At 39.2% G+C, this 19634-nt stretch overlaps 1 protein-coding gene across 7 annotated transcripts; it reads right to left on the bottom strand.

The window, feature by feature from the left end:
• Positions 1-598: 598 nt before the first annotated feature.
• On the bottom strand, positions 599-19276 carry LOC137104113 (zinc finger MYM-type protein 4-like). Of its 7 annotated transcripts, none has more exons than XM_067485162.1 (28): positions 19034-19276; positions 17733-17859; positions 15625-16342; positions 14478-14639; positions 13709-13785; positions 12716-12868; positions 12031-12269; positions 11219-11417; positions 10327-10530; positions 10035-10185; positions 9813-9928; positions 9373-9552; positions 8794-8944; positions 8511-8683; positions 8264-8417; positions 7958-8053; positions 7840-7877; positions 7530-7674; positions 7091-7203; positions 6756-6978; positions 6346-6576; positions 4746-4855; positions 4474-4651; positions 4213-4364; positions 3785-3899; positions 3454-3702; positions 3065-3191; positions 599-2133 (listed from the first exon to the last, which is right to left on the bottom strand). In XM_067485162.1, exons 1-28 carry the CDS (start codon positions 19087-19089, stop codon positions 1887-1889), a joined length of 4884 nt encoding a protein of 1627 aa, XP_067341263.1. In that variant the 5' UTR covers positions 19090-19276; the 3' UTR covers positions 599-1886. The 7 variants fall into 7 exon arrangements, with proteins under 7 accessions (XP_067341263.1, XP_067341184.1, XP_067341479.1 ...); XM_067485083.1 differs by having other exon boundaries at positions 17733-17848; positions 19034-19275; XM_067485378.1 differs by lacking the exon at positions 17733-17859 and adding an exon at positions 18402-18509 and having other exon boundaries at positions 19034-19275.
• Between the last annotated feature and the right edge of the window lie 358 nt (positions 19277-19634).

Raw genomic sequence — 19634 nt, forward strand, 5'->3', positions numbered from 1 at the left:
ACTGAAATACCCAATAGCACCTAGGAGTGCAGATATGTCATTCATTTATTAGATTGATGTAATTCTGATGCAGAAAATCCACTTTTCATAGTATTTCGGAACATGATTCTGTTTTGCAGTTTTTTTTCTGGATTTTTCTTTTTAACTTCTGTATGTTCATAACTGTACTTATTTTTTAAGGCTTCAAATCTTGGACAAAAGTAAAACTGTATCACTTCTGGCTTTTGGTAAAGGTCACCATTTTATGATTTTTTACAAAACAATCAGAGAATAAAGAAAATAGATCAATCCATAATAAAAATGATAGCCCTACAAGATTTAAAATGAGCTTCACTTTAACGGGTTATGAAAGAAAGAAAATAGGTTTTACATAATATTCTAAGTTATATTTAAGTATATTCAGTATTTTTATACTGCTAACTTTAATTACACTTTCTGCAGTGATTACATTATCACTGTAGGTCTGTTACTAGTAATTATTTCCACATTCTGGCATTAGTACAGTTACTCTGTAGTGAACTGTAGTAATTCTACCACCAGCTAAAATATGCATGCAGACATTCAGTATCCTTCAACCTCAGTCTCCGTGGACAGGTAATGTTTTGAAAAGTGTTTATTTAAAAAGAACATAGAATAGAAAATAGTCAAAGACCCTCGGCAGCCATACTCTATATACTGGGGGTTAATATAACCAAGATATACATGAAGGGACAGTAATTATTTAATATAATACAGGGGTCGTGTTTATGCAAAAAGTTAATGTCTCAGAGGATGCTATGGATGAAACTGTATGCCTAATAGGAGTCAAATCTCAATCTTCTGTTTACTGTAGTGCTTAATCAACTAGTTTCTTTTCCCAAAGACAGCTTTGTCAGTAATTTTCAAACAGATATGAACCAATTCACATCAATTACCATTAATTCAGTGAAGAAAATGTGCACACTATTACAGATGTGATTAGAGGGAATACAGAAACCAGTCTGACTTTTTTTTTTCAATTTTACAAAAGACACAAAATCACAGATCACCATTACGTCACAATCAAGTGACTTGACCGTTTTTTAAAAAAAAAAGATTACTTGATGAACATAATTTTTTTTTTGTAAATTCTGTCTGAGTTTTAGCATGGTAAGTTTAAAAGGCTTCGGGAAAAGAAATTGAACCATGCGATATTACACACACACACACACAAATCCACTGGCATGTAACACACTGGAATGCATCTGTAACTTCCAGTGAGTTTTCAAGGACATGTTGCTATTTAGTTAAGGTTTTTCTGAACTTTCCAACCTCAGGGTGTATTAACTGTTAATACAAACAAGAGTCGGACTATTTAAAACACTTAGCCTCACTCTTTGAAAGACTGACACCAAAATCATAGCAAGGATAGGAAATTAAACAAATGCAAGTTTGCATTCAGGATGATGGTCAGTGACTTTTATCTACATCACAAAGATGTTTTGAGACCTTTTTACCTGATCTGAAGAGCAAAGAAAATCAAATGTGATTTTCACTGTAGACCGCCATCCTTCCAAGGAGAAGGAAGGATTATTTGCACAAGAATTGAAGTAATCAGAACACATGGAAGCATTAAAAAGTAGCATCATACATTAGAAGCAACCATTTAACATCCACACAGAAGTGCAGTTATGTGTCTTGATGCTGAGCTGAGCTTTGCATTTCAGTGTTCAAGTCAGGGCTACACCAATTCTGTGCATTTGAACATTAAGCATTGGATGACCATGTTTGGGAAGTGGCTTTCTTTGCGATTCCCCACACAGAACTTATGAATGTGAAGGATGTTTTCAGTCTATATGTGTTTATTGGTTTGTTTAAATAAAATTTCCTTTAATCAACAAACATTAACACCACAAACTGCTGATCCATCACTCAGAATTCCCATCATCCTCCTCCTCTGGTATAAATGGTGGATCATCAGCTGTCTGCATCTCCACACTTCCCTCTTTTGCATTCCTGAGATGTAGCTCCCTCACAGTGAGAATGCGAATGAGCATGGCCTCCATGGTGCTGTCATCCAGGGGGGTGGAAGAGAACCAGAGAGGGCTGTTGGGCACGCAGCAGCGTTCAGGGTGAAGGTAGAACAAATTTGTGCGCTGTTTGACCGACTCTGAACTGGATGGAAGAGAGTGATTAAAGTCAATATGGTGACCAGGCGACTGAGGAGACCAGAATATAGCACAAGCAAGTAAGATTTCATTCTAGACCTATGTCTATGAAACAATAAGAAAAAGATTGAGAAGGTCAACAGATTTAAATCCTTGAGCAAAAATGCACACAATAACCAGTATAATTAATATTAAATTTGAGCAGAGTCAAATCTAAAAACATTAAAATGAAGACATTTACAGTTTTTCATGTCTATCTTAAAACAAAAGCTGGGTGCCCATGTGTAACAGTTTTTATTAGCTGCGTTGATTCTTCCTGTTCACATTGGCCATTAAACGAAACTAGGTGGATTTCTTGTACCTCTCACTGCACCTTTATTCATTTTTTTCCTGTATGCTTGGAAAGTGCTACTTCTCTGCTTGCTCATTCTGGGTGAACAGACCCATCACAGTGACAATACGGAGCTCTCACTTTTTCCACTGACAATAAAAAAAAAAAACATTTAAAAAAAAGATAAATAAAATGCTGCAACCAAGCAAAGAGAATAAATATTACCTTCAACAGTTCTAGATGGAGAAATCTAAAGAGCTTCCTCCAACATTACAGTGACACTTCTAAAACATACCCTTTATCTGTGAAATTCAATTCATGCTCACATCAGTGAGTCCATGTAAGCTGCAACTGCATCATGCACCACAAAAGGAAGCCAGCTTAGCTCCAAAAGCACAGTATTAAATGTCATACAATATAAACAGAGAGCCATTAGGTATATCATGATCCTCCCAACATAGTGAAGATTACTGAATACTGGGGGAAAAAGAAGCTCACAAGAGGTTGCGTTTAAACAAAATAACAAAAAACAAAATAAGGAGTTAAACATTATGATGAGACTCGTGATAACATGTTATCTTTCAGCGTGATACTGCTGCATACTCACCACTTTGAGAGGTAGAACTCGTACAGTCTGACCGGACAGCGGAGAGGGTTCTCTGTGTTTTCTGTCATCTCTAGGATGTCCTCTTTATTCTCCTCCTCTTTTCGCTTCTTGGCTGGAACCTCCGGATCTAAAGAGGATACAGCACACAACCACAACTTCAGACCCTTTTAACCATTAACTGTTATTGAAATCCAGTCGAAAATGAACGGTTTCCTGTTATGTATATGTGCATGTGCATGTGCATGGCAGTAAATAAAAATCCTCTAAAAATACACTATTTAATTTTAAAATTAAATTACATTCAATACATTATTGACTGCTGTTCCTGTATTATTACCTCATGTTGGCATGAAATTAACATATAAATATGACCTCAGGTATGACAGTACCTGTCTCTGCCTCATTTAAAGATATAGGGGGATAGAAGCGTAAGAACGTGGTCTTGGTGTTGTTTTGATTGGTTTTGGTGCAGCGCATGACATGGGCGAAGGACAACTGGCGGTGCTGCTCCACTGTGGTGAAGCCAAAGTATTTGCAACAGAAAAAGAGCAGAGTGTTGAGTAGGACAATGGGGGAGTACGCCCCCAGCTGTTTACAGTCCCAAAGATACTCCTCCTCCACACGAGAGTGGATATAACCTGGAGAAGAAAACAGAGATATGATAAGTCCGGTCTAAAGGTGGACTTGTTAGACAGAGCATGGACCTAAGCAATAACTCACCACTGGCTGTGACTGACGGTTTGAAAGGTCTTAGCATATTGGTGAACTCCGTGGAAAACTTGCTGTAGAAGCGATCCATGAATATGTTCTCCACACGCCCATTCTCAAACAGGTACTACAGAGAGATGACACTTTGGAGTTATGGGTTATGTGAGCAATAACAATTCATATTCATTTATTTCACTGTAATGTAACTTTTAACTACATTTTTGGTGTGTTCTAACATATTACACATATTATTCTTAATATTGGTGATGTCGAAGTCGAAATTTATTAATGTACATTTATTGCTGTGTTGAACACATGCATGTGTGTTTATTATTGTTTAAATGTTGCAAGAAGCCACTGTAAAAAATAGCTAATGTAAGAGTATTATTTGTGCCGCTCTAATTTGTGTTTATATGTAAAAAAAACCTTGCCTAACTTGCCTGCTGGATGCCGAGACAGAGGTAGAACAGGCTGTCGGGGGAGTACGGCTCTCCATTTGGCCGTTTGACCTCCGTAATGAAGCAACAGAGGCCGTAGCTCAGCTCAGCCGTGGTGCAGCGAAGAAGGTCTTCTTTTAACTCCATTGGTCGTGCTGAAAGCAAGATGTATACTTAGAAAAAGGCCACTAGCTTGTTTTTGGTGCACACATATCTACCCTATGTCAGCAGCAGGGGCTGTATTTAGGATGAATCCAGACTTACAACCAAAACGTGGCTTCTCCAAATTGGGCTGAGTTTGCCTCCACTGGATCCATCGCTTCCAGGCATCAACACCATAGTCGCTCTTCAGTTTTGGGATCTCTACAGCCATGACTTTGTTGGTTGAGCCTTTTTGAGATGCTGCCTCACCTGCTTTTGACAATCTCTGTGACTTACGACCCTTCAATAAAGTGGAGAGGGAGGCAGGGGATGCATGATGGATGTGCAAATCCATAGCTATTCAATATCTTAACTTTAAATATTTGTCTAATTACCCTCTTTTCTCTTGCTTTTCTGTGAGCTTGCCGTCGCCGTGGGGCAGCAGGCGGCGGGCTTGGAGGTTTTTGACTTTGCTCTCTCTGTCGAGCCATCCTCTCCAAGGTTTCTGCCAATTACAGCACATGAAACACAAAATCAAGCACAAAGCCTGATTTAAGAGAACACTGTGATGTATTATTTTGCCAACCCAGAATGAATCTGTGCATTTTCTAATTAAATTATTTAAACTTGGGCCGAGGTGTAGACAAAACTTATATAACTCGTGAATATTAATCAATTTTAAACTAGCACTTTATACATCTGTACAGTGGATACAAAAAAGAATCACCCCCCTAGAAGTGTTTTCCTTTTGTTTTATTACAACCTTACGTAAATGCTGGTCAATTTAATTTGGCTTGTGCTCCCAAAACTTACAAAAACAGACACTTTCATGTCAAAGTGAAAATAGTTCTCTACAAAGTAAGTTCATGCAGCTGGTAAAATGTCACCTGAGTGCAGTGAATGTGTTTAAATGATTTTAGTATAAAGACACCTGTATCTGGAAGATCCAGTTACTGGTCAATCGGTATCTTGGCCAAAATTTACATCGTAAAGACAAAAGAAATCTCCAATCAACTCTGTGAAAAGATTATTAAGATTATTAAAGAGCACATGTCAATGGATGGACACAAGAACATTTCCCAGTCATTATATACCTGTTGGATAACAGTAAATTCATCATTAAGAAATGGAAGGAATGTAGCAAATGGTTAAATCTGCCTAGAGCAGGCTGCCCTTAAAAACCAAGGGGCAATGCAAGAAGGAGACTGGGAGTGAGATGGGAGTGACTGTACATAAACTACATGTTGCCCAGGTTCTTGAGTTGTCAAAGCTTTATGAGAGAGTGGCAAAGACAATAAAGCCAAATTAAATATCAGCTTGTCAGGATAGAAGGGTGAAGGGATTTGGCCAAGTACCACAAAAATTCTGCCAGAAAGCTGAAGTTTGGAAGAAGGTCCACTTATAAAATAAAAATGACCCAAAGCACACAGCCAAATTGACATACAGTGAATGAAAGGTGTAGTCAAACTCCAAATATGAATCCTATTGAACAGTTCTGTAAGGAAGAGTTTTACATATGAACTCCAGACTTGTGTGAGCCTTGCATCTAAAAAAAACATTATATGAACTTTGTACCAGGGGGCTCGCAGGATAAAGTCCAGATAATGTGGTCTCACATAAAGCCCCTCTGGACAAAGTCAGGAGAATTTCAGGATTCCAGTGCATGTGTAAAAACTGCTTAGGCATTCAAAGCTAGTAGAGAAGTATCCAAAAAGTGTCACAGCTGTAACTAAAGTAGAAGGTTGTTCCACAGAGGAGCGATCCTTTACCAAGTCAAATTTTGCAGTTTTTTTACATTAATTTTCAGAGCTGTTGCTCTTTTTTCTTTCACCTATATGTTGTAATGTAATGTATGTTATAACCTACATTAAGTAAATCTAGATGGAAAAATTATGAGTTTTTGTGCTGTCATTTCAGGATATGAAACAACAATATGTGAAGGCTTTGACAGGGGGTGATTCTCTTCTATACATACTTTACATCTCATCTTCTCACCAACTGTAAAGTCAGCCTCGACGTCCATGGGCGGTGGACCGGCAGGTGGGGGCTCAGAGTAAGGCTCACTAGGCGTTCCTACAGGAACATCTATGATGGGGTTGAGCTTCTCGTGGCAATATGGCTGACCGGGCGACTTAAAACACGCATCCGAGGAGGTGTCTTCCCAGTTGTTGAGTAAACTGGCCAATTCATCTGTATCCAAGTCGTCGCTGTAGTTACTGACGTGGTCTGTGAAATAAACACGGGAGCTCTTCATCAAGTATGTGAAAAGTATTTATGAAGTATGTTTTTATCATGTGAGAAACCTTTAAGTTGGCATTCAAAGAGCGAAAGGCAAAGCGAAAAGATGACAGTGTTTCCTTTAACAGTAAAAGGACAAGAATCAAAATCTAAACTATTTCTTGTACCTTCTGGAGCAAGCGTTTCTTGTCCCTCTGTCTCTTTCTCCACCACTTTCTCCTTCGGTCTCTCTTGTTTGTCGTCTTTATCGTGCTCCGCCACCATCTCAGCCATAAGGATGAGCTCAGCTTCGAATGGATCAGACGGGATCTTTTCCTTGATCTCCTGGATGGTCTCCACAATGCGTTCAGCACTGTCCATTGTGACAGGAAGGAACATGGGCACAGGCAACTGTGGAAGACAGAGTTAAAAGGTAACCACCCATTAGCAGTCTCTTGAAGAGACACCTGTAGGTGTTCAGGCTTATCTCCAGGCTCAGTGGGGGCTGCAGTGCTTAACGTACTGGTAGAGGAAGACCCACAGGTGTGGGGGTGCACTGGCTGTACATGTTCATGGGTACAGGAACATAAATTGGTACTGGAACGGGCAGGACCATAATTTTAGGAAAGGCATCATCTATATTAGAGGAAAAAAACAATTAGAGGTTTTACAAGTGAATACAATTTTAACAGCAATGCTGTTAATTACATGATATCAGCCCATACAATTTAATAGCAAGTGCACTGGATGAATTAAATAAGGCAAAGGATTTTTGTTTGTCACATAATGAAATGTTCAAATCAATATTGTCAATACCTATTAATATGGAAAACCAATTTTATAATTTCCTGTAGAAATATTATAAATAAAAAAAAAATGCAACTGTGTGAGAACAACTGTTGAGCTGTGATTCCTTGTCCGTGCAGTTTGACAGATGAGTGTAGAGCAATGTTGTCTTTTACCCGTCTGTGCCTCGACATCAGCTGTCTGTGTTTTGCAGGAGACCCCTTTGTTCTGGACCAGGGGTCTGCAGAGCAAGGCCTTGTTCTTCAGGATTTTAGGGCCAGATGGAGGATGCAGTTTTACTGTTTCTGTCTGTATACTGGCCTGGAGCACAAATAAATGATGAGGAAAAAAATGTAAAGTACCATAAATTACCATTATGAAAACACCAAAATGTCCCCATTTATTTCTTTATATTTCCTTTTAAAATTACTTTTAGGCATTTATATACATTCATAAAATATATTTAACAAACAAACATTAACTTACATTTCCGGTGTTCTTTGATTGAAAGTTAGAGACTGTGTCTGTGGAGACAATGGCCAACTATGAATCAACAATGGCTATAAGTTTGAGAAACAATATTATATAAATAAGTGAGGTATACTTTGTTGCGTAGATTTGTCGGAAACGTTAGACTTCCCCGTTGAAGGGCTGGCAAGTGAGATGACACTGGCGATGACAGGTGTGGCCTCCCCTGTCGCTGTAATAGAGAGGAGATATAGGGGAGTCAGTTGAAGCCGTGTATTAATGGAGCATCTCAGAAACATAAACGGGTTCTGAATAAAACTTCTTAGAGTGGCATATTTTTGATCTTTTGTTTAAGCTCAGAAGTAAAATCCCTTGCTAACTTTAGTAGTTAGTCCAATCTCTGCTGATATTTAGGATACTCGTTGTTCTGGGCGGCTGCTACCTGAAAAATCTTTGAAGACCTCGCCTTGTGACGACACCTTATCACTGCAGAACTGTAGCAGACAGTTCAGATCACAGAAGTGTTTGACCTCCCCCAGCATGGGCAGACTTTGCTTCAGTTTCCCTTTGCGCCCACAGGTGTCACACTTGGCAACCTTAGGAAAGACGGTAAGTACGTGTTTCCATTAGAGTGATCAGAATTATCACCTTTACTTTATGAATTTAATTAGCAACTGAGGCTTACGTACATGGCAAAAGAGCATGGTGTATTTGGAGCGACACTCCTCAGAGCAGAAATCCTCCGTTGAGCCTCCATACTGAGCTGTCACCAGCTTCTTTGAGACACAGTGGCAGTAGACGCAGGAGTGACAGTGTTTCCCCCAGTTTTTAGTCAGGTCGTGTCTGAAGAGGAGCTTACAACCTGGAAAGAGCAAGTGGACAAGTTTTAAGTGAACTTCCTTTATTATTAATACCCACAATGCTTCAGAAATTGTTATTTCTGACATTATGCATTTCCCTTTGTCTTCTTACCATCACTGCAGAAGTAGCAGTCTTTGTTGTTAATTCTCTTGGTGTCTCTGGTGATCTTTTCAATCTTACAGTATTCACACAGGCTCGTCACGTAGTTGGCCTTTTTGAACTCATGAGAGCAGTCCACACTACACACAAAAACCATCTTGTCCTGCAAACAAAGAATTGAAAAAGGGCCCCCTTCTGTCAATTAGTTATGATAAAAGCTAAGCCAATGGCCTATAGAAGAATTCCTTAGAAGAATGTGAATACTTTGATGTTTTTACTTTTTAATTTAAATTAAAACATGTAATTAAAAGTTATCGCGAGTCCCAAGCCAGCAGGCCAGGCAGTGTACAATCAAGGTCATCTAGTTCCTAGATTCTAGGAGATCATCTCTGACCCGTCATCGACTTATTTATTATTATAGCTTTAATGATTTCTAGTTCTTTTTTTATTTTGATCACAATGTCTGTGTTGCCTTATGTGTTTGACTGGTAGTATTTTTCTCGGTTTTTGCTGGTTTAGCCAACACCGAGACCCATTTTTTGTACTTTTGCATACTTGAACAATAAAACAGATTGAAAAGGTAAAAATCACCTTTATCTGGATGAGCTCAGGTTTGAAAGTTATGCTGCGGGCACACTGGGAACACTTCAGTTTCGGCAGACCTTTGGAGACATCTTGTTGAGGTGTGGTAGGAGTGGCCTGGATTTGGGCAGATCCTATTGGCAACTTGGTAAAAACATTCACCTGCTTCTGCGACTTCTTAAACTTTTCCTACAGAAAAGAGCAGCACCACAGGAAGCTTGAGAGAAAAATCACTGCAACAAAAGGCAGATTTTCCAACAGTACTTGTCGTTTCACCATAAAATGTATGGTAATTAGTGTAACTAATTATGTAACAAGTCAATTTAATTTCAGCTGTTACTCCCACCTGACCTGATTTTAAAAAGCATTAGTTGCACATTTATCATTTTAAAGCTTGACTGCTAATAGAACTGTATTTTTGAGTGTGCTGATTAAATTGTCTTTATTACCTGAAAAGCCATGACACATGGCAGCGTGCAGAAGTTCCTGATGGATGTGTCCGACATGGCTAGGTGGTAGGCCGGTACAGTGTTTTTGCCACAATTATCACAATTCAATCGCGCACCTTTAATAAAAGAAAGTCGTACAACTGGAGAAACATGGCCAGGAGCGGAATATTGAATATCAACAATATCAGCACCAGTTTACTACTGAAGACTTGCTACGAGTACCTGATGCACTGACAGTCTGAACCATGAAAGCCATCACACAGCTGCTGCTACAGAATAAGTTCACGGAGTCATCGTTGTTTTTGTTGTCGACCATCTCCGCGAGCAAACGGGTGGTGCGACACATTGTACAGGGCTGAGTTATTTTCGTTTTCTGTAGGGAAATAAAAGAAATCGACAGAAGGATGAGAGCTACATAGCAACGACAGATCTACCCTTCTCCAGTCTGGCCTACAGTTCCTAAAAGTACAGGAAATCATGTTTTTTGGTAGGGAATTGGATTTTTTTTTTATACCTCTTTAAACTTGGCCAAACACTCCGTATTGCACACAGTTTTGCTGCTGTCTTCCAGCTTCAGCATGAGCGGCTTATTGTTGCAATAGGAGCCACAGTTCGCACAGCCAGCCATTGACAGGTTGTTCACAGTGCGAAATCGTTGGAAGCAGGCATCACTGCAGAGCTTGTGGACAGCGCCGCTGAGAATCACTTCATGTTTGCTCTGAAGCAAATATGGAAAAGGAACAGTTTACCAAGGCCGGGATATAAATAACTGTATCTTTTGCTTTTGTATTGTGAGAATATATAAACAATTTCATAGGACAAATCTGAGTGTAACAAGAGTAACTCACTCTCTGGTAAACGTGACCAAAACACTGGCTTCCTTTAGCTCAAATACTGGTGCAATTGATTCAAAGAATAATCTTTATAAAAATCCACGATTTAGGTTTTATTTCTATTAGTGGATTACTGTTGTTTATAGCTGCATTTATAATTGTATGGAAGGTAGGAAGGAAAATGTGTACTTTAATCTCTAGATTCAAGTTGGCGTTTTGATTAGTTAATCAACAAAAAAAAAAAAATAAATCAATAACTTTTTAAATCAATAATTTTCATAATCATTAGACAGGTAAAGGCCAAACATTCTGTCCCTGTCATCCCTGTTTCCAGCTTGTCATGTGCAAGTATTTGTCTGCATTTCTCTTTCATTTATCTTTAAACTCAATATCTTTAAATTTTGGACTATTGGTCCGAGAAAACAAGAGATGTAATCTTAAAACTCTGGGAAATTACAAAATTATGATGAGAATTAGTTTGTGACGTATTAAAAAATGGTGAAGAATCAACAGAAAGAAATAGCCGGCAGATTAACAAAAACAAGACTCGCTGCCAGCCATTGTCGGACTTACAATGCAGTATCTTGTGCACATGCTGCAGAGAGACTGTGGTGTTATTGGCTGTGGTGTTTTTTTGGTCCCTATGGTTTTTCTTAAGTTGAAAGCGTTTTTCTTGTAGTTGAAAGATGTCAAACAGTTCTGGCTGCAGAATTCTTTCATGGTTCCTTTACCATCTGGAGCCAGGATGACGTCCTGAGGACGAAAGATCACCCTGAGGAAAAAAAATTAAATAATTAAATCTTTAATCAACGCATTGAAGCCTATGTACAGAAAGTAACTACAGTTAGTAGTAGTATCCCAAAGTAGTTAAAACAGAAAAATAACAGAAAGCTCTTGCTATGTTTACATTACAGATCCTCTACTGCACCAATTCAAGAGTATCACTTATACAGTTTCCACAGGTGAAAACTGTATTACCGTATAATATTTCCATTTTTGTCATTTTTGATGATTATGAAATGTAGTAGCACAACTATAGGATTCTCTTTTGTGCAGGTATACAATGTTCAATATTTTACTGCTCATGAAAACACGTGCACAGATCTCTGCAAAATCTTTATAGCATCGTTAATGGTAAATCAAACCTGATTCTGACATTGCTTTTATAATAATAGGTACCACAGAGGGTTAATGTCCAATTCCAATTTTTCAGCAAGATCTTATTATATTAATGTTTGTGACATGTATCCTGCTCCAACGTGAAAACCATCGAGGTCCTAATTAGCCACAAATGTGCAAATGTATGTGAAATGTGCAGCAAATGTACACAAGAGTAAGACATATTAAACAGAGCGTTTCTTAAAAACCAAGTAACCAACACTAACTTCTGGCAGTTGTGGCAGATCTTTGTGACTCCTCTGACTGTGGGAAGGGATATGGTGAGGCAGCTGGTGGAGCAGAACAGTGCCGGGGAGCCCTTCCTCTGGAAAGCTGTCTGTCCTTTCATCAGGCTCTTCTTGCAGTGGGAACAGGACATGTGCCCAGACAAAGGGTTGAGGATGGGCATCAGTTGTGTTTCAGCACCTGAAGTCACGGAGAAGACTGATCCAATCCTCAAGTCATCCTGTCAACAAGACAGCAGTGAGGGATCATAGAAGGTCCAGTGATTCTGGATCCAGCCAATCATGACTCAATGTCTGATAAAAGACGACAGCTTATTCTGAATTTTACATGTCTGTACAGTTATTAAGGTAGAATTATTAAGTCATTTATACCACAGACTGTGAGGTGAACAGCAGAAATATCTGCATGTATTGTGCATCACTGAGCAGTGCAACACACAGCAGCAGAAGTTGAAGGGGGTTCACTCTTCTAGATTTCTTCTGTGTCAGTGACCGAGTGGACAGGTTAATGATTGAGAGGGCTGCATTTTTTGGTCTGAACACAGTTGTAGTTCGTGTTGTAAATATGAGGTGGCTCACATGAGACGTTTTGTATGATTCCTGGCAAGTAAATAACAAGCAACAAGTAAAACGTCTATAAATTAGTGTGAAAAGAGGTGCGCGCCACCTTTGTGGTATTGGGCTCATCCTTCACACTTGCTGTAGATGTAGAGGATATCAGAGCCTGTTCGTACTCATCATCTATAGGCTCATCTTTCACCTTGACCAAAGGTGGTGAAGGAGACGACTTGACTGGCTGTGATCCTTCCTGCGATTTCTCCTACAACAAGAGAAAACACAAAAGTTTTACTTCTGTCTGGATTACTATAAAGAGCTTATTAGTAGTATTTACTCTCATCTTTTAAGTACCGGTAGAATATACAGGTGTATTTACACTACGATCCCTTAACACATTCCCTGCACTCAGGTGATCTCTCTTTAACAACCCGTGTGACTTTAGAAACCAATTAGCTGCACCAGTTATGGATTTGGCTGAATACTTATGAATACTTATGAATACTTATGCAAGCAATTATTTCCAGTTATATTTTTAATTAATTTTGATTAATTTGTGGAGATGCATTTTCATTTTGAGTCTTTTTGTGTCAAACAAGCCGTGCAGTGCATTTACATGGATTTAAGTAATCAGTTGAATAAAAGACTAAATGAGGAAGTGATCGTTAGAGTAGCAATGCATTTCCCAACAGAAAATCTAACACAAAGTGCTTAGTACAAGTCTGTTTCCATCACTGCTGGTGCTTTTTTTTTTTTTAATTCAGGCTGTTCACAACAGTGTCCCCCCACCCTGTCTTTCCCCTCCGTGCAATTTCACTCTGCAGCAACACAAATACAGCAAAAAAGAAACAAAGAAAAGAAAAAAAAAGTCAGGGAGCATCTGTCATTGCACAGTAAGAATTTTGTGATCCAGGCTTCCAAAATAAGAAATCAGATTACTCTGCTGCTGCATGAGCAGATTTACAGTAAGCTGGTTGTAAACTGTCGTAAACCCTTTTCCTCAATTACCGGAGAAAGCTGATTTCTATAAGTAACCAGGTTACTAAAGTGCAAGTAAACACAATATTGTTTTCAATTACATTTTAAAGCAGGTTTTCTTACTTACAGTGTCTAATCTTGGAATTGATAACTTCACCACCTTCATCCCATTCATTACGGTCGCTGGTGATGAGCTGTCTCGTCCTACACAACATAAGCAACGTGTTAATTGTGGGGAAGTAAACACCTGATGGAGAAGATAAATAAGTCAATGATAGCAACAACAACATACAAACGTTTGGATGAAATCGCATGGTCTCTGATTTAACAGCTAATAATTTTCCATGTTTATTTTCTGAGGCATTTACTTTTAGTTTGAAGATATGAGTAATTATTAAGCCTACAATGCTTCAGAGATGCCAGTTCTGAATTGTAGTGTAGTAGATGAAATAGTACAATGGAAGCTACAACAGTTCATGATCACAACACAAAGTTTGGTATTAACCAAGCAGCACAAATCTCCACATGTTGGGAGGTTTCTCTGTTTTTACCCAATTTATTTAGGGAACTATTCTAAAACCCAAACTTGATAGCAACGGTACAGCAACAACTGGGATGAAAATGTCATTTCCATCACATACTTGTTGACAGTTAGACTCCTTGAGAACTTCCTCCTCCTTGAGATGTTAGTTAGGAAACCATCAAACACTGTATAACAGGTTTGTGTGTCTGGCCATTTTCTCTAACTTTTTGAAAATCAGACATCTAGTACCAGTTTGTGACGTGTAACACTTTAAATGTCTTCCTGTAGAGACTCCCTGAAAACATGTACCGTTAGCCCCATTTTTAATCTTTTCTGAAAAGGTCATGAGCGCCGTTATTTCGAGGGGACTCACCTGTGCTGGCCGTGGCTTCGGACGATGGGGACGAGCTAGACTGCATTAAATCTAAGGACACTTTAACATCTTTGACTTGATCTTCAAATGTGGGCGGTGGCAATACAGGGGGTTTCACATCAGTTTCCTCCTCAACAGAGTTGCTATCCTCTGCCACTGAGGCTGTGAGGGGAAATAAAAACACAGAAATAAATGAATATGAATGAAGAGAAACCAGGTTTCTCTGGTATCCACGGAACACGTTTACATGCAACTAATTAACCTGGTTACTGTAAATCAGTGTGTACAGTAGATAACGAATCAGACTTCTACTTTATATCTGACTTGAAAACAGAATACAATTCTTCCTGGTTTACACTGTGTGTGTAACAGCTGACTTTAGTGTCTTTAACATGACTGGTGAAAGACATAAATAAATAAATTAATAATAATTTAAAAAATAATAAATAAAAAAACGTTAGAGGAAGAGGCCCAGACCACATTAAATAAACGTCTGAAGGTGACACTGTTAAACACATGCGGGCAACTTCGTGTTAGTTACAGTCTGACTTTAGACAGAGCTTCTGCTCTCTGTCTCCTTTCATTCAGCTTTTCACTTCTGCTGGCTTTTTTCTGCAGCTTTTTTCATGCGTATGTGGTCGCGTACAAAAGCCAGTTAGAAACATGATTATACATGGCAGAGAACTCTGCTTTCTCCAGGAGGAGTCTACCTGTGGAAATCAGGTTTAATCCCCTATCCCAATTATAAAATCCAGGTAAATGATAATTAATAAATCAAATTACTCAACAAAGACAAATGCCGCCTTGTCATTTCCACAGGGCATGTAAGTGTATGCAACCAATGGAAGCATGTTAAAAGATGCCCTGGCTGAAAACAGATACAAACCTTCCTTGAACAGTGGTTCAGAAGCCTGATAAAGATCTAAAAAGTGTGAGTGTTAAGATATGTAGTGGTTGAAAATGTAAGGCCTACACACGAAAATATATTTATCACAAGAAAGAGTTTCCTGTTTATTATAATGTAGAAAAAGATCCTCTTTCCTAAAATGAACATCGCCTTTTCTTTGCATTAAACTACTGATTGAAAATGTTTCACTGCATCATAAATAATTGAGAAAGCTTGAGAAGAAGGTTTGATTAACTGTACCTGTATTTGAAATTGCAGGTGAGCGGCTGCTTTCCGCATCTAAGCTATTACATTCTTCCTCTTTCATGTGAGCTTCTTGTTCTATCTGATCCACCGTGCCAATATCCATCATCTCATCGAGGTCGTCCGCTGTGGAAATCTTTAGTTTATTAGAGCCACAAGACTCCTGTTCCTCCTCCTGCTGCTGTTTAGCATTGTCCTCTTTAGTGTCAAAATCCAGGTCCATCTTTTCCTCAGTGCTTACCTCCTTGTGATCGAAAGGTGAGTCCTTCTCTGTATCCTCACTTATATCCGGTCGTGCAGGACTATGATCTAAGCCTCTGTCCGTTGCTATAACATTGTCTTTCTTTAACTCAAACTCTTCTTCAGTTTCCACCTCCGTACTGTCCTTCTCAGACTCCGAGGTCTTATCTGGCTCACACGCACGAATCAAAACCGTGCTCGATTTCTCTCCTGTGCAGGACGACTCTAGAGGTGATGGAATTTGAGGTGATGCAGATGGGGGAGACGTCACCACAGCTGCCTTGGGCTCTGCATGTTTTGCTTCTTTACACTCCATTTCTTCTTTAGCAACAACACATTTGTCCTCATCTCCATTAAGAGGTGACCCAGACAATACAGGAGTAGACCCACCAACAATCTCTTGGTCTCCAACGTCGGCTGATGCTTCAGCCTTTACAGCAGCTTCCATCGGCTCTGCATCTCTCTCCAGTGTTTCCTGTGTAGAACAAGAAGCCCAAAAAAATATGGCCTGTCAGACAGAATTTTGCTGGTAAAGAATGTCTTGTTGTTGTTTTTTTGTTTGTTTGTTTTTTAAATCACACTTCCTATTTTAAGTCATGAAGTTTCACATTGCTAGTTTCTGAACAGTGCAACTAAACAAAACTTGTCCTTTGTCAACAGAATTGAAACCCATAACACTGAATGACCACTAGGATTCTGTTCTGCGAGAAAAATGTCAGTTATCCCAGTTTGATCTCTGTCCCCACTGTAAGGGACAGATCATTTCCCTGAATAAACCAGTTTAATAATTAAAGTAATTGAGTGGTAAAATTGTGAGTACACCTGGAACTACTATCAGGGGAACAACAAGAACCCAATCTGTACTATGGTAAATAGACTGTATCTCTGAAAGATCCCAACTCAGTCTAGTTTAGTGGGACCTTTTTAAGTTTTATGAGTCTTTGCTGAGTTTGTCTTTTATTTTTATTATTATTTTTTTATTTTTTTAAACACAGAGGTAGGGCTGTACACATGTCCCTCTGTTCGTACTATGTCACACTGCGAGTGACGACATTCAGGGCTTACAGTATTGTTCAAAATAATAACAGTACAACGTGACCAACCAGAATAATCCAGGTTTTTAGTATATTTTTTTATTGCTGTGTGGCAAACAAGTTACCAGTAGGTGCAGTAGATTCTCAGAAAACAAACAAAGACCCAGCATTCATGATATTCACGCTCGTAAGACTGTGCAATCGGGCAGTTAGTTGAAAGGGGTGTGTTCAAAAAAATAGCAGTGTCTGCTGTTGACTGTACAAACTCAAAACTATTTTGTACGAACATTTTTGTTTCTAGGATTTAGCAATTCAGTGAATCACTAAACTATTTTAGTTGTATGCCCAAAAGTTCTCGATTGGGGATTGGGCTGGCCACTCCAGAACATTAACTTTGTTGGTTTGCTAGTGTTTTTGGGGTCATTGTCTTGTTGAAACAACCATTTCAAGGGCAGGTCCTCTTCAGCATAAGGGAACATGACCTCTTCAAGTATTTGGACAAATGCAAACTGATCCATGATCCCTGGTATGCGCTAAACAGGCGAAACACCACAGTATGAGAAACATGCCCATATCATGATGCTTGCACCACCAGGCTTCACTGACTTCACTGTGTACTGTGGCTTGAATTCAGAGTTTGGGGGTCATCTCACAAACTGTCTGTGGCCCTTGGACCTAAAAAGAACAACCACAAAATGTTCCTCCATTTCTCTTTAGGCCAGTTGATGTGTTCTTTGGCAAATTGTAACCTCTTCTGCACATGCCTTTTTTTTTTTTTAAACAGAGATAAAAAGATTCACACAGACGTCTTCTAACTGTCACAGTACTTACAGTTAACTCCAGACTGTCTTTGATCATCCTGGAGCTGATCATTGGCTGAGCCTTTGCCATTCTGCTTATTCTTCGATCCATTTTGATGCTTGTCTTCCGTTTTCTTCCACGTCTCTCTGGTGTTGCTCTCCATTTTAAGGCATTGGAGATCATTTTAGCTGAACAGCCTATAATTTTTTGCACCTCTTTATACTTTTTCCCCTCTCCAATCAACTTTTTAATCAAAGTACGCTGTTCTTCTGAACAATGTCTTGAACGACCCATTTTCAATTGCATGTTCAACAAGTGCTGGCTTCAACCTTAAATAGGAGCCACGTGATTCATACCTGTTTTTTCACAAAATTGATGACCTCAGGGACTGAATGCCACACTGCTATTTTTTGAACACACCCCTTTCAAATAATTGCCCAATTGCACAGCGTGCACATCATGAATGCTGGGTCTTTGTTTGTTTTCTGAGAATCTACTGCACCTACCGGTAACTTGTTTGCCATGTAGCAATAAAAAAATATACTAAAAACCTGGTTTATTCTGGTTAGTCACATTGTACTGTTATTTTTGAACAATACTGTATGTGCAAAGCGGGACCACATACATTCATATTACCACTACCAGGAACCTCAATTCTGGTTTAAGGACATGTTAAAAAAAAAAAAAAAAAGTTTTTACCGAAGTTTACGGCACATCATTTTGGCATGGCTCTGTCACAAAACCAGCCTTGCAGAGAAAGAATCTGGCTTAAATGGGATCGTAGATTGCATGCATGCACAAAAGTACCTGACAAAACACAAACATGAAGTGATATAAGTAGCCTGACACTCGGTTCTGTATTTTGAGCCCACAGACACGACAAGTCAAGGCAGCTCGCTTGCAATAGCAACAACGCTGCTGCAATGTAAACACCACCTAAGCTAACGTTGCTGCTCCACAGCTGTTCGCAAACAGCCGCAACGTCGCACGACTTTGAAAACGGTTGGACTGATTTAGTCATTGACACTGCTCGTGTCGCTCCCGTTGACTCGACTGTGTTATGTTCACAAATGTGTAAATACAGGAACAACCAGCTCAACGTTGGCTAAGCTAACGCTCAGTTAGCCTGCTGCTTATAAACCTACACAACCTCGTTAGCCCGTGAACATTAGCCAACGCTAACCGTAAATACGTCCGCACACCACCGTATCTAACCACTACGCTAAGCAAATACCTGTTCTACGCAGAGTCGTCCTAGATATAGTCATTTTATAGGGTTATAATGAATGTTTACAGCCATAACACTGTACTAAAAAAAATAAAAAATTTACCGCGCCAGCCACTTGGACAGAAGAGACTTGATTGGTGGCCAGTCGATGGTGTCCATCGCCAGTTTCCGTAGCCGCCATGATGGCTCAAAATCCCGATTCTTGGGGTTTGCAAATAAAATACGACTCTGTGCATTTAAAACTGAGTCTACAACGTCGCTATACTTTTGAGATGCACCGAACTACAAGCGTTTGCATCCAGTGTAGCTTGTGGCAGGGTGCAGGTCTTCTTCTGTTTACTTGTAAGTCGTTACCACAATTTCGGGGCTCATTATCGCCCCCAGAGGTGAAACAGGTAAAACTGCAAGTAGCTCTGTGAAACTTCATCTATGTGAGGTACAAAGACACAACTTGTTTTGAGTGTGTTGCAGTCATCAAATATTACATTCTTTCTAAATGTATTTACAAAAAACGTTGCTCTTTGTTCTTTAGCTGTGATTGCATTTCAGCAAAAGTCCCAACTTAAATACTTTGTTGCAATTAATTTGTGAATTTATGTTCACCTGCATAACCCTCCTAAACTGTTGAAATTACAAAGAGAAATATGACAGAACGGGCTGGATTTATAACTGTACTTCGGGCAGTACAAGCTCCTGAAGGGCGA

The sequence above is a fragment of the Channa argus genome, chromosome 1 (assembly GCF_033026475.1).
Source record: "Channa argus isolate prfri chromosome 1, Channa argus male v1.0, whole genome shotgun sequence".
Taxonomy (NCBI): Eukaryota; Metazoa; Chordata; class Actinopteri; order Anabantiformes; family Channidae; genus Channa; species Channa argus.

Bases quoted from the DNA above. Each gene is read 5' to 3' on its own strand.
- LOC137104113 (XM_067485007.1), bottom strand. From the start codon at position 18,008: ATGCAATTGAAAATGGGTCGTTCAAGACATTGTTCAGAAGAACAGCGT. The intron at 9,553-9,812 runs GTAATAAAGACA...TCTTTTCTGTAG, and splicing joins CATGTGTCATGGCTTTTCAG to GAAAAGTTTAAGAAGTCGCA. The intron at 7,675-7,839 runs GTAAGTTAATGT...TTTGTGCTCCAG, and splicing joins AATCAAAGAACACCGGAAAT to GCCAGTATACAGACAGAAAC.